Source organism: Zychaea mexicana (genome assembly GCF_025766255.1).
Source record: "Zychaea mexicana strain RSA 1403 chromosome Unknown BDB00scaffold_57, whole genome shotgun sequence".
Taxonomy (NCBI): Eukaryota; Fungi; Mucoromycota; class Mucoromycetes; order Mucorales; family Lichtheimiaceae; genus Zychaea; species Zychaea mexicana.
In genome coordinates, this window is record NW_026516720.1 from 52,840 (window position 1) to 66,795 (window position 13,956).

General features: G+C 42.0%; 2 protein-coding genes across 2 annotated transcripts; both read right to left on the reverse strand.

Moving 5' to 3' along the window:
• Positions 1–6,244: 6,244 nt before the first annotated feature.
• BDB00DRAFT_483710 (uncharacterized protein) lies at positions 6,245–7,016 on the reverse strand. Its single transcript, XM_053117557.1, has 2 exons — positions 6,853–7,016; positions 6,245–6,753 (listed from the first exon to the last, which is right to left on the reverse strand). The coding sequence occupies exons 1-2, from the start codon at positions 6,897–6,899 to the stop codon at positions 6,276–6,278; spliced, it is 525 nt and encodes a 174-aa protein (XP_052977748.1). The 5' UTR covers positions 6,900–7,016; the 3' UTR covers positions 6,245–6,275.
• A 1-nt stretch (position 7,017) lies between these two features.
• On the reverse strand, positions 7,018–13,107 carry BDB00DRAFT_483753 (uncharacterized protein). Its single transcript, XM_053117558.1, has 14 exons — positions 12,816–13,107; positions 12,648–12,716; positions 12,479–12,555; positions 12,277–12,399; positions 11,732–12,049; positions 11,123–11,655; positions 10,221–11,014; positions 9,907–10,118; positions 9,614–9,808; positions 8,777–9,461; positions 8,579–8,665; positions 8,416–8,476; positions 8,178–8,335; positions 7,018–8,103 (listed from the first exon to the last, which is right to left on the reverse strand). The coding sequence occupies exons 1-14, from the start codon at positions 12,988–12,990 to the stop codon at positions 7,295–7,297; spliced, it is 4,296 nt and encodes a 1,431-aa protein (XP_052977749.1). The 5' UTR covers positions 12,991–13,107; the 3' UTR covers positions 7,018–7,294.
• Between the last annotated feature and the right edge of the window lie 849 nt (positions 13,108–13,956).

The window sequence follows — 13,956 nt, forward strand, 5'->3', positions numbered from 1 at the left end:
TATTTGTATAATCTGTATTTACATACGTGTTTCATTAGCTACAGGTAGGTGCAGGAGGTTATATCAGTTACATTATGATAGGGACAGGGATGATAAAGTACACTGTTGAACATAAGCTTTCTCAAATAATTTGTTGTGTCCTTTCCGCTTTGAGGGCTAATAACAATTTCTTTTTTCTTTAAAAAAAACCAGCATTCTCCTGTTGTTGTTATTTGCAATATTACATATATAGAGTATAAACACGATAAGCGATGATGATGCCACATTTTTTCTGATTATGTATAGTCTAATGAATGGATGACAACATCATCTGCATATGTGGCTGGATGTGATGAGCTTGTGAACGAAGAATACAAAAAAACTGCCTTTTATCCCGAAAGGTTCGTTTCTCATAGCGATCCTTATAGAAATATGATAGTATTCAACTTAGGTGTTTTAGTATATCTAGAGTCATTGGTAGCAGTTAAAGTTAATACGGATACTAACATCTACTGGAGGTAGAACTTGAAAAAATAAACATTTGCAGCAACTGCAATTTTGCTCTCAATTTCGCAACAATGTCGTGTTTTTGTAAGAGGTTTTATATTACATATTAAAATGTTATGAACTTTATTGTATTACACGTAAATGTATTGTAGTTTCGGTAATGTCTCTCTGCAGACACCATACTATGTAATTAGTTCGGCTACAAGGTATTTCATCAGTTGCTCGATAATAATGGGGAAAGGGCACGCCTCGCTTGATACCGCAAGGCGTAATTATCAACAAAAAACATTGCGCGGCATTTATGATCGATAAAATGGTGGTGCATGGAACGGGAAGCACCGCATTTAAAAATGTAAATGATAGTTGCCATGGTTTTCTTGCCCAATATATGACGTTTCTTTTCCAATGGGTTGTTGCTGATATTTCATGATTATCCTCATTATATTAAAAGACGATACAACCCAAATTTGGATGCTGGTTAACGTCCTTATTCCCACCGCCCGTCTTGTCCTATGATTGTCTATTTGATGATATGCTACTGTCCATACATTTTATGACCAAATGATTCCCCAACATCATAATCCTTGGGCTCCCGGACTCTTGGTAATTATATATTTCTGTCAAACGACGATCCAATTAGAGGGACAGATAGTCATTTCGGCGCTCATTATCAGTCGTCGTCCAAGGTACACAGCGCCTTTGAATGCGATCTAGAGACTAGGTACTTCTCTTGACATACATATTGGTAAAGCTCACATGAGCTTGGTTAACATTTCCGTATACTGATCGGATCAGTAGCTCATAATATGATGCAATAGAATTACCAAAAAACGTAGCCTTGAAGCGTCCATTATACGGCAAGTCCTACTACATAGCTCAAAACAAACGCATGTAGCACACACTATTCCTGCCAACTTTAATTAATATGCCACCTTGCCACCAATCAATGCACCGATCGTGAATGGAGTTACTGCTGGGAGAAGCTTTGTAGCGAAGAAGCTGCTCGACCCCAGCACACTTTTCTGTTTTCTCCATCTTATTTCTAAAGTTGATATTTTGTGGCATCTAGAGACAAGACAAAGTAAAAAAAATCATTTGGATCGTAATTTTTACCAAAAGGGACCATATGTTAAGCCAAGTGTGACAGAATGTATAGTCAAAACGGTGCTACTTACGTATATCAAAGCGCAACTGAAAAAGAGCAGGGTATAGTATGGATCTTATTCTCGGGCTATATTATAACGTCACTAATTCGGCAACGACTCAAGAAGTCTGCAAAGAGAAGGTCAGAGACACAATGTGTATTTTGCTGTGGACATAGGCAACAACAGTAGGGGAAGGTTCGCTACGTTTCTCTTTCTTAATACATAACGAAGGCTATGAGCGCGTACGCACAAACCCATACCGATGACAAGCATAAGGAAGTAAACCAGCAGGAAGCAAAGGTAGTCTAGATCATTTTTTTTGGATAGTGACAAAGTGGTGCGTCTGTCAAACCTCGAACGTTCCCCTGAAACGAAAACTCCGTAGAGTGAAAGCGCCAATTTACTTGGTACTCAAAGTGCACAAAGGAATGGCGGGTGAACAAGGTGATCAATGGAGCAACGAATTACGTGCAAAAGGGTCGAAAGATGTACAGTAGGAAGTCATTGCTTATAATGTTACTCTCCTGATCGTCCCAATGGATTTTGAACGCTGCTCAAAAAGAACTTTATCAGCAGCAATGAAAGCCAGTGAAGGGTGAGTCAACTTCACTAGCGGCAGCGTATACTTACCATGAGCGGACAGCTTATCTGCGGCAGCACATACATACTTGGATAGAGTATGAATTCGGAATGGACGGAGGGAGGTCACACGGCGTAGTTCAGAGAACTGTTGGCGGATGGCGAAAATTATAAAGCAACAGTAGACAAGCACGCTTCACAGTAAAAGATAACGATCTTTGGTACACTGCAGCGTTGGAGTCAAGTGTGTGTTGTATCTATTCCCGCACACCGCACATGCAGTCAAAAGATACTAGCAAAATGGATTCGTCTGTGGACTACGCTTTATACTGTTTATCTTGTTGGGTGAAATGGAAACTGGCTGCTGGGAGGATCGTGTCCTTGATATTTACTAAGCAACTGATGCCGTAGAATCTGTTAAATTGTTTACCTCGTCAATCACTCCTGTATTGCCATTTGGTTGCTCACAGAAAAGCATTTCTTCCGTGAATCTACTTGCTCATTCACATTCGTGTCTTTGTTTTCGCTTGACACGGTGCCGTGCACGGACCCCCTCACAACCAAGCGGCGACAGCATCGGAGGTACAGCAGCCCATGGTGAGAGACACGTACCACTACCGCCGAAGCACGCTTGTCTACTTGACCATCAGGTACCACTCCTCCTTTCATTTCCTTTGGTGCTGTATCTTTTGTTATGCCATAGTAGGCAGCCCACAAGTTGATACGCAACCCGTTATCTGGGCCAATGAGAATTCACGGGGATTTGAAGTCCCGAACGAGAAAAAATGTCTATATAAAGCGAGCAATTTCGCCTTTCTTTTTTCTCTTCTCTTTAGTTCGTTTTGGTACAGCTTTGATCTGTAGTACAGATGCACTGCTCTGTGCTATGATCGGGTCATTGCTTGTGCTGGCTATTGTCATAATTCTTCTGATGACCGGCAGATTCAGTGGTCCGCGCCCTGAAGAAAATTTGCAATATATACCAGTGGGAATGTGGTCATATACTCCGGCAGCCGATCGTGAACCTTCGGGTGCATGTGATGCCAACGGTATATGTTGGGATAATTGAAACGAACTTTTTTTTTATTATTTATTACACACAAATAAGAAAATGATAAACAAAATAAAAATATATTTTTCTTTTTCGCACTTTCCGCATAAACGTTTTACCGCTTTTTGCTTCGCCTTTTTTTTATGTGCACGACAAGTTCCTTTTTCTTTTTTCGCTAATTACTCCCCCCTCCATCCATTCACAGCTCCGTGCTAAACAAAGCGGGGAACAGTGACAGTGGCTCTGTATCGTAGCCGAAAGTAACACGATCACAATGCTTTGGCACTCTTTTTCACTTTCTGTGTTCGCCTAAATGGCCAAAGCAATTGTCAAGAAAAAAATTGTTATCGAGGATATGGTCGGTTATTTTATAAGAGGCAACGCCAGAGCATACGCCAGCAGACCTGTATAATTGTCAGATCTGTAAAAAATTGGAATGTTTTTTTTTCAGCTGTTCGTCTCTCTCACTCTTCCTGCACGTAGCTTATCACAACACAATTTTCTTATCATTTTGGGTTTCACCTGGATCGAAAAGCTTGCACTGATCTTTCCGATGTGCCTGCTTTTAAAGCGTGATTCTTGGATCTAACGTCACTTTCAAGAGGCGACAAGAAGGCGACAAAGCTTGCGCAATAAGCGCGCAAATAGCTCTTATGAATGTTAAAACGCGTTGTAAACTCTTTGGTCTGCTCAAATTTGTTTTTTTTTGAGTAGATCGTTGATGACGCCTGTATTATAAATGTAGTTTGATATTAGTGAGTAGTTCTTGTGTCAATGTCGTACGAATTCATTTGATGGTCACAGATGCAACAGTAATGCGGAACTATATTACTCACCAGTGTCTTGTTTTTCAACGGTGCAAAATAACAGAAAGGGAAAGATTGAATCGGCAGTGCCAAGGTTAATGATGATGAGATATATTTCATAGATCTCGCTTGCATACTTTGATTTAAGCATAGATACCTGCTCAATGAAACTACTGAAGCTTGAAGGGCCTTCAACTCAACATGCCATCTACGAAAGGAGCCATCTTGCTCGCCTTCTCCTATTTCTTCTTCTTCCAAATGAACTCGCACTTGATGAATATGTGATTCCACTACTGCATTGGTATTATCATTGCTGTCTGGATTCTTCTTGTTGTTTTGCTTCTTGATTGAACCATCATCACTTCCATTTGAAAATACAATAGAATTATAAAATGTAAGCTCGACACAGCAATAACCATCATCAGGACAAATACACCGGGTCTTTGGGAGCCACTAGGGTAATATGTATACTAATTTCACACCTTTTATCATGGGACGAGTGTAAAGAGTGAAAAGCCCACAGTTTTTAGAAAAGAAAGTACGACACTTTGGACAGTAAAAAGAATAGGCAAGGAAATTATGTACAAAGGAGAAAAGAATATAGCTACACATACGATAAGCTATTCGCAACAGTATCATGCACTCTCACCAATCCATATAGGCATCACTATCGCTGTTGCTACCGTTAGCTTCGTCTTCCTCATCATCTTAGCATTTCCGTCTTTCTCAATGGTAGATGATAGTTGTTGTTGAGTAGTCTGGTCATCGCTGCTAGATGGAAGGAAGGCAGTGTTATTGTTTATCATTTTAGTTTTTGTGTCAGTGTCCGCTATGTACATATACTAATGGGAAATATATATTCTTGGTTCGAATGACGTTGACCAAAGTTGTGTATTGGACGATCGAATACGAAATGCTCTCTATATCAAATAATAAGAGCGGTAAGCATATTTATTAGCTATGTTGTATGTCAAATATTAACACTGCTAACTTGTTTAGGCAAATCGTACTTTGACATCGACTGAAATAAATGGGTTTGGTGTATAGATTTACTAGATGTGACGTGGAGAACAACATTCATCTTGATCTGTCAATATAACAAAAATGACGATGAACAGCTTTAAGTTTCGCTGATCGTATTACTTCTCTTTCTGACACGCAAATCATACTGATCTGTATATAGTGCAGCATACATGTTGCTAAAACACGCAAAAGAATGTCTGCGCGGTTGATCCATACTTTGTTGCTGATTTGGAGTACTGCGCTTTTATTTGAGTACACGGAGGAGTAAAGTGCCATACATACACTCAATTTCAAATGTACTTCAAATCCGTGCACAGTGTATTGCACACTTTCGTTCTATGTTACTTGCACAGCAGACTCATTACCAAACTTATTGCAATGTTAAATGACGCGCGTGTCAATATCCTGCTGCTGATCATGACCATTATTCCAATAACCGATCCTTTTAGTATACACTAAATTCTGTAGTCTGATTTAATAATGGGGATTCCGTAAAAAGGTTCTTGTTATGCAAATCATACAGAGAATAATACAACGACATCATACAGGTGAGGGTGAGAGTGCGGGAGAGCAAGGGAAAATGATTGAAAAGATATAGTATAAGAATGTATATGGAAAATTGATATAATGAGTCTGTGTGTGTGCGCGCGTGTATGTGTGTGAGAGAAAGATGTTGAGAATCATCAACGGATTTTACCAGAAGCCTAAAAGAGGTTACACGATATTATTATTCTATCCAACCTCAACGCCTTTTGACACTGGATTACACTTTTTTCAAAAAGTTAACAACTTACCGTGACCGCCACCTTGATGGCCATGTTGTCCGTGGTGACCTTATATACAAATATCGAATGAGCGATGTATTTCAAGTTATTTCAGGTACCGATGATTGGAAAGTGTCTTTTTCCTTACCATGTTTACCGCCGCCGATGAGGTTGCCAATGGTGGAACCAATAGATCCAAATCCACCAGATTGCTGGGGAGGAGGAGGAGGATAATATCCACCTCCTTGGTAGCCATGATGGCCATGTCCATGTCCGTGGCCACTCCCATGGTCATTTTTTTTGCCAAGCATTTTTCCTGCAGCGAATCTAGCGATAATAATAACAAACATCAGTCATAACTCTCAAGAACCACCGAGCCCCTTTTTAAGTGAAAGCTTCTTTTTCTTTTAAAGTTGATAGTTTACCCGATCAACGATCCTGCAAGTGCACCGCCCATGGGGCTTTGAACGAATGTTCCAAGACCACGCTCGTCACCTGCTTGTCCGGGTTGACCCTGTTGTTGGTGTTGACCTTCAGGCATCGATGTCGCGGTAGGGTTGTTGTAGGCAGGTCCGCCACCGCCGCCATAGCTGTTTGACTCTCCAGCTGAAGCTGCTGAAGGTGCTGGCGATGCTGATGAACCATAAGGTGCATGGGCTGCTGGTGATGCTGATGAACCATAAGGTGCATGAGCTGCTGGCATGCTACTACCACCGTAGGGAGCTGGGCTGTTGTTGTTGTAGTCATTGCCGGTGCCGGGCATGGGCATGCTGCCACCCGTACCAGGCATGGCCATACCGCCACTACCAGGATTACCAGTAGGTGGATCCCATTGCGTTACACCCGTCGCAATTTGTACGAAATAATAGCGTTGCGAGTTGGGGTCCCAGACTGCGTCCCTATTATTCAAGTTAATGGGTTTCGTTACTATTACCACCATTCTTTTTTTTTATGTATTGCGTGAATGAAATAAACAGTTGTTTATAATATATACATACCAGCCTTCAGGTGTAGGTGGTGGTGGGTAAGATGCTTGTGGATTCATCTGATGAGTGAGAGAGAGAGAGAGAGAGAGAGAGAGAGAGAGAGAGAGAGAGATTGAGAGAGAGATTGAGAGCTCGAAAAAAGGAAAAAAAAGAAAGCCTTGGCAAATTGACACGGTACAGCCGGAATTCTCTTTTGGCAAATGGAGGCGACGGTGATCAAATCACACTCGTGTGACACGCAAGAAAAGTGGCTAGAACAATGGACTGGCTGTGGCTCTTGTGAAACGTGATCGACAGGGCAACCAAGCGATATTTTGACTCCACATGGGAAGGGGCTGCATAGAGTGACAAGTTCTTGGCATTTCTTTGATCTATTGTTGTATTTTATTACCACTTCGACCATCTATCAATAATTGCTAAATTGTACATCCGATTAAAATACAAAGCTTTTTTATTATGCAAGTTCGGCTTCTTTAATGATGTCAGCACATACTGCATCATTAGTACCACTGCCACCAGTTGCAGCGGCAGTCAAGTTTTCACAACGCATCCGTTCATCCAGTAACCAATTCCAATACTCGTTCTCTAATATTTTCTGATCCATCATATTGAGCATTTTAAACGCCGTCAGGATTTCGTATCGAAGCGCACCTAGCCGCTCACGCGTGTATGTCAATTCAGCCCCCATCAGTTGATGCCGCATGCTGTACCATTTGCTATTCCGGTGCTCTTCGAATGTACGGAATATTTTGGGATTCACATGCTCCAATGCAGGCATTGCTCGACGACGATGAATAGTATCATTACGATTGCTATTGGTATTGTCATAATCGTCATTACCATCATACGCACGACTAACAATCAATCCGTCCTCCAAGTCCCGCAGGAAAACAGCACGCCAAATCAATTGTGTCGAAGAAGATGGCTCTTTTTGTGGATACTGATGTGGTGGGATGCGGTACCATGGATGATATCGCTTGATTAGCGCATAGAAAAACAAGACTACGACGCATACAATGAACAGTCGACCAGCACTGGGAATCAGCACTTGTTTCCGCAGTTTGGCAGGCGGTATGTTATCCATTTTTGGCGCAGGTGTTGGTTGCATCTCACGCTGTTCATGCTGTTTGCGTTGTTGATCTCTTTTACTAGCCGGTGATGGAGTATCACGGGGATTTATCAAGAGTGCATCATGCTCAATCAACGGAACAAGTGCTTTGATTGTATCAGACATGCCTTTTGTTGCTGCTCGACTCACCATAGCTTAATTGAAGAAATATAGGGTTTAGCATTTATCCTTAATCATCCTCCCCGCTTTTCCTTTTTATCACACTTACTTTTGACCATGATACTTTTAAGCCATTTGACACCCATACAGCAGGAAAGTTGGCACTCAGCTTCTGAAACGTAGGTGATACAATACTTGATGCATGGTATAAAGGCATCTGCATACGGTAAACTTGGCGTTTTGGTTGAAGATACAACAACATAGCAGCTGCAACACAAGAAGAAGAAAAAAGATGAGATCCAGGCGTTGTCATGATCAGAAAAAAAAGGAAAATCTTTCTATCTTACGTTCGCTTATGTTCGGTTATAATCTTTTGCGTCTCAACTACTTCTGTGTCGCGTGTTTTGACTATGCCATACGAAAAAAAAAAAGTCAGTATTCCTCCATAATGGAGCATATTAACTTGGATACCACATATCATCAGAGAAAGAGGGGAGTTTTCTGTCTTACCCATCGGATTGTTCAATGGCATCACATATTTCAATGTTCGTTCCTTCATTCCATCTGTATCAAGTGTCCACTCTGTTATGTCAGGATCTATTGGTTATGTGAATATGCCAAATCATTAATCACTAAAATGACGTTTTGAAATCCCTTAACAATGAAAAGGGCGCCTAATAAATGAAGATATAGGCTCCTTCTCCTTACCGCTATTTTGTTTTGTTGCATTCAACTTGGCCCATATACTACGTTGTCCAGCATGAGGCCCGCTCTGCTTATCCGAAAACATGTATGTGAACAACTTTTCAGCACTTGTTGGTAAGACCAATTTGGCTTCAGTTTTGTCCAGATGGTCGCTACAATCGCACACCACAGGTCCTGGTGGTAACGGCTTATCAATTCTATTTTCTTGATCACTGCCAACGCGACTGCTGCTACGTTTGATCTCTTTTCTTTTTCCTTGCTTATTGGCTGTCAGCTCTGCCGTGTTGCTGCTGCTGCTGCTGCTTGAAGAAGGCTGGGCGCTGCCGGCATTGCTATTTGCTGCTTCCATGGCCGCAGTCAATGCACCTGCAGCAGCTGATGGTCGATGTTCCGTCTGTTGTTGCTGTTGCTGTTGATCCTCTACAGTTCTTCTCCCTCCTCCTCCTCCTTCTTTTCCTGTCGTTCCAATATCATCATTTTTAGGTGACACGGGCCGAACACCACTGCCAGGAATTTCTGTTGAAGGCTGCGGTTGTGGTGATGGTGGATGTGCTTGAACAGTCAACGGCGTCAATGCTGCATCTAATGTACTTGTTTGCATTAGATGGCTTGTTGGCCGTTGCTTGGATTTGATTTTCCCAGGAATGACACAGCGCATGTGGTTGTATAACTTTTGAATATCGTTGCTCTGTAGAAAGAAGTGTGTTCACGACATTTAAATATTAAACGAATAGGTGAAAAATTATAGTGAGCGAATAATGACGTTCATATATCTCGTCTTCCTTGCTCTTCTTCTGTTCCTTTTGACATGTGCCAAAAAAGAAGGGGTTTGAAACTTACATTGGGATCCTTAGCAGCCTCAATAGCCATTTTGAGCCGCTCACCAACCACTTCAGCAGGTTCAAGCCAAATACCAAAACAAAATGTTTTTGGTGGATTTGATTTCGTTTCAACAAACATGAGCATACCATGAGATGCATTGGAAAGGGCTTTTTCCAGTCGAACAGACTTGATAGTATCGAGAGGTATAACGACCTGGAAGTTGAAAACGAGACAGGGTAAATAAAATGGTATTTGCGAAACCTTTACGCCCGTGTTACTGCTGTCGTTGAGTATATCAATTTTTTTTTTACCGTATTAAGACATGTCATAAGCGAACAATGGTAAAACCATAAACGGTTCTGTGTAACATAGGCTCGTCCACTGTATCCATATTCGCTAGCATATCCATAGGCTGGTGGTGGTGCCATTGGCGGTGGTAAGGTGCTATTATCATCATTCGAATGGTCATCCGACTGATCCGTCATATCGACTCCAGCTTGCCGATAAAGCGATGCAGGAAATGCTAAGAAACAGTTGAATAATCAATAAGTCAGTCATTTTAAAATTTTTATGTCATAGGGTCAACCCAGTATTCTTTTCCTTTAGTAGGAATATGCTACTATACCTTCAATCACAATCTCTGACTCGGGTACATGTGTAAACAGCCTACGCAATTCTCTGTGTCGTGATGCCAGTTCACCCGTATACCCATCCAGTGTCACTACCGAAGCTTCCATCTCAACACGTGTAGGATATATCACAATAGCACTATCTTCGCCTCTTGATAATGATCCTTCGCCACCGTGGAAAACGACATCCGTGCTACTGTTGTTACTTGCGAGGGCATTGAATCCAGACATGATCCAAGGCATGCTCCACGATGATGTAGAAGCAGGTGACGAGGGGGTGTTGTTACGTGATACAGGCGGAGACGATGATGCGGGTCTGCTATAGTAACTTCCGCTGGTGGTAGGTGCATTGTGAGGTATACCACTACGACCCCCACCAGCAATAGCTGTACCAGAAGGAGGACTATCTGTTTGTATTGGTGATGCTGGTGCTGATACTGCGTGCATGGATGCAGACGATGCGGAATATCCGTTTCCATTCATGACTGATACCAAACGAGAAGTCGTCGATTGGATAGAAACTAGCTCGCGTGATGATGCTCCAAGTGCTGTAAGTGCTGGGGAATTGGACATGGTGACCGGCCCTTTTCCCGTGTTCAGCTGTGTGATATCTAGAACTGTTTTCGACGTCAGTAATGGCTCAGGTACGTTATTTGCCTCTGTCGTCGTCGTCGTTGTTGTTGTTGTCATCGTCTCTTGCTGCTGCAGTTGTTGTTGTTTTTGAGCATCTTCTATTGTTTGTATCCAGCGTTGTAGTTCGTCCTCGGTTTCGGCTTGTAAGAGCATTGAGCTATATTAAAGTAGGTATTATACCGAGAGTATAACTGTAGTTAGTTAAATATTGCCAAATAAAGAAAAGAGGCAGAGGGAAGGCGGGGGCATGTTTTTGGAGCAATACCTGTTGCTATTATTGCTGACCACTTCAAACAGAAAACGCCGATCGATTTCGTTATTAACGCGACAAGTACAGTCTGAAACACGCACTCGATCCGCAATCACGACACAGCCCTTGACCTTGTCCACCGTCGACACCGCACACGCACCGAACCATCCATCCTGCACAAAAAACCAACGACGGATCCACGAGTAGCGTGCAGGTTTTCCCACCACCACGCGCGTAAACAAATATCCTTCTTTGGATATAGCAGGCTGACCATGATCATCGGTGGTTATTGTTCCGCTTCCGTCGCCACCACCATTATTGCTGCCCAAGCCAATCTGGCTAGTCCGTGGTGATGGGCTTTGGTATTTATCGAAAGCCGAAGACGACATCTCTTCTGCAGCAGGTGATGAAGCAACAGCACCACTATTGATCGGTGTGATGTAATTCCGTAATGATCGATACGGTCGTACTTTACGGACGGCAACATTCTCGAGTCGTTGTGATGCTTTGCTGATTTTTTCCAGTTGATACTCACTCATTGCTTTGCTCTACATCATTAGAAGAAATCATCCATTTTAAAATATGTAAAACGACAACGATTCATGGTCAATAAAAAAAACGAACCTCTTCAAGCCATTGTTGCCACCCGGGAAGCATCGCTCGCGACTGTGCACAGGATTGATACGCTTCCTCCGCCTCTTCCACCTGCGCCGCCATTGCGCATGAGAAGCATTCGACAAGAACGTGCTCTAAATTTGCCTTGAATGCAAGCAGCTCGGTGAAATACTCGCGCGAGACTCGTATGAACGTTTTTCGTACATCGTAGGTCTGGAAAGCGTCTTCTCGAAGAGCACTTGCTTCTTTGGCTCGACTAAGCGCGCCGTATCGATACATCTGAGCATCGTATTTGTCCAACATGCGTTCATAAGCCCTTCGCGATTCCTAAAAATAGTAAAGCCCCCACCCCCAACCCCCCGCATTGTTGATTTGATGTAGTAAATTTTTAGAATGGGATTGGCGTGCGGAGGGGGGGGGGTGGTGCAGATAGACAAGTTGAGTTTCATTGCAGGAACTACTGTTATATCTTAAATCTGCGACAGCAGCAACATCACATCATCATCATCATCACTCGTGCATCACGCACGCTTACAGATACATCCAACATTTACCTTAAATTCCTTTAACTCATGCTTGACAAACCGTTGTAGTGGGTGTAACAGATTGTCTTCCAAATCAGAAACCTGGTTAAACCCATTCCCGATTTTTTTTTGTTGTAGTCGTGGTAGAAGATTCTTGATACGTTAGCTCCATGCAAATCCTCCCCTTTTTCGTTGTCGTAAATCCATTCGTTAAGAAAATGCGTGACCTTACCAACTTTGTCTTAAATGCAAGGTTGCATTGGAGCGTACTGGCGAATGTGTTGATAATCATGCCAGCCACCTGCGGATCTATTTAAAACGTATTAAAATAAAATGCTTTGTACGTTAGCATAGTGTAATTATTATTGTATATGTAGAACATATAGTGGCATTGCTGTTACCAATAAGGGAGCCATCCAGGTTTTGTGGCAGTATCTTTTTACACAGATTACTGGTTTGTGTATTGTATTCTATAATAGAATATTAGATACGATTCAAAAGAGATTCAAAATATTGATGTAAGTTGTAGTATAAGAATAGAAGATGTTCTATCCATGTTGGTTGCTTACTAATGACGGCATCAATGTATTGCTTCAATGCTTTCATGAACCCCTCAACCCACTTTTCAAAATGGTCGATCTGTTCTTCCAAGTGTAGGATATTGGACTTCCAGACGGGTGAATCAACAATCACATCATGGATGGTCCATACATTCGTCGGTAATGAAACGAGCGCGTCTGCCATATTTTCCCTGTGCTTTGTGGCCACAAGAAGTGTAAAGGAGAGGGAAAGAAAAAGAAGAAAAAGTTAAAAAGAGTGAAAGAACGAAAGAAAAATGGAAGGCAAATATGCAAAAATGTTTCATCAAAAGAGAAAGCGTGTGTGTGTGTGTGTGCATAGGATGGGGGTTGTCGTGGGCTAAGGGAGGGGGGTGGGAGAGTGCGGGGGTACCCGAGGCCGGAGACCTGATTGGACAAGGATGTTTAAGGGACGCGTGTGCGTTTCTGCATGTTTTCGGGATAAAATGAGAGACGCTGTTCTCTCTGAATTTATAATATGCCCACAACCGCTACAGGTTTCCAGCGATAAACGTAAGACCTCCAAAAAAAAGTTTTCATTAAATCGCATGTCTTTTTTACTAGCATCATTACCCTTGTTTTTATTGCAACAGTCTGGCATTGTCTCTTTCCATTCGTCTCATGCGGCGGACTGCAATTTTTTTTTCTCGACAATGCGTATCTTAATTGTGCATATTGAGAAAAGAGTAAAGGTGTAAAGTGGGTTACTGTTTTGTCCCTGTTATATATACATCTAGTAGACTGTTGTCGTCATATAGAAACACGAGACCGCTGTGGTTGCTGGTCACTAGGAAACGTGTTGTTTTTTTAGTTACGTTAGCAACAACCTATTATTTCTCAGCTCTCCACGGACCACCATCATCCCTTACAGTTTCTATAGTTATGTAATGTTTTTCTATTGACTAAAAGGAAAGAAAAATAAGCTTTAGGCTATTTTTGACGATAGATCAAAGCAAAAAGAGATCAGCGGATGCAACCTCATTAATCTATCTATGATCTATCGCTGAAGAGAGAAAGGTGACGTATACATTAATCAAAGAAGAAACAATGGTACCGAGATTATGACACCTGTCAAAAAAGATGTGAAAAGTGTTATGTGCCGATTAGTGAAAACAATAAAAAACGAAGAATA

Bases quoted from the DNA above. Each gene is read 5' to 3' on its own strand.
- BDB00DRAFT_483710 (XM_053117557.1), bottom strand. From the start codon at position 6,899: ATGAATCCACAAGCATCTTACCCACCACCACCTACACCTGAAGGCTG. The intron at 6,754-6,852 runs GTATGTATATAT...CTTGAATAATAG, and splicing joins CCACCTACACCTGAAGGCTG to GGACGCAGTCTGGGACCCCA.
- BDB00DRAFT_483753 (XM_053117558.1), bottom strand. From the start codon at position 12,990: ATGGCAGACGCGCTCGTTTCATTACCGACGAATGTATGGACCATCCAT. The intron at 12,717-12,815 runs GTAAGCAACCAA...ATTCTATTATAG, and splicing joins ATACATTGATGCCGTCATTA to AATACAATACACAAACCAGT. The intron at 10,119-10,220 runs GTATAGTAGCAT...ACTGTTTCTTAG, and splicing joins GTCAGAGATTGTGATTGAAG to CATTTCCTGCATCGCTTTAT.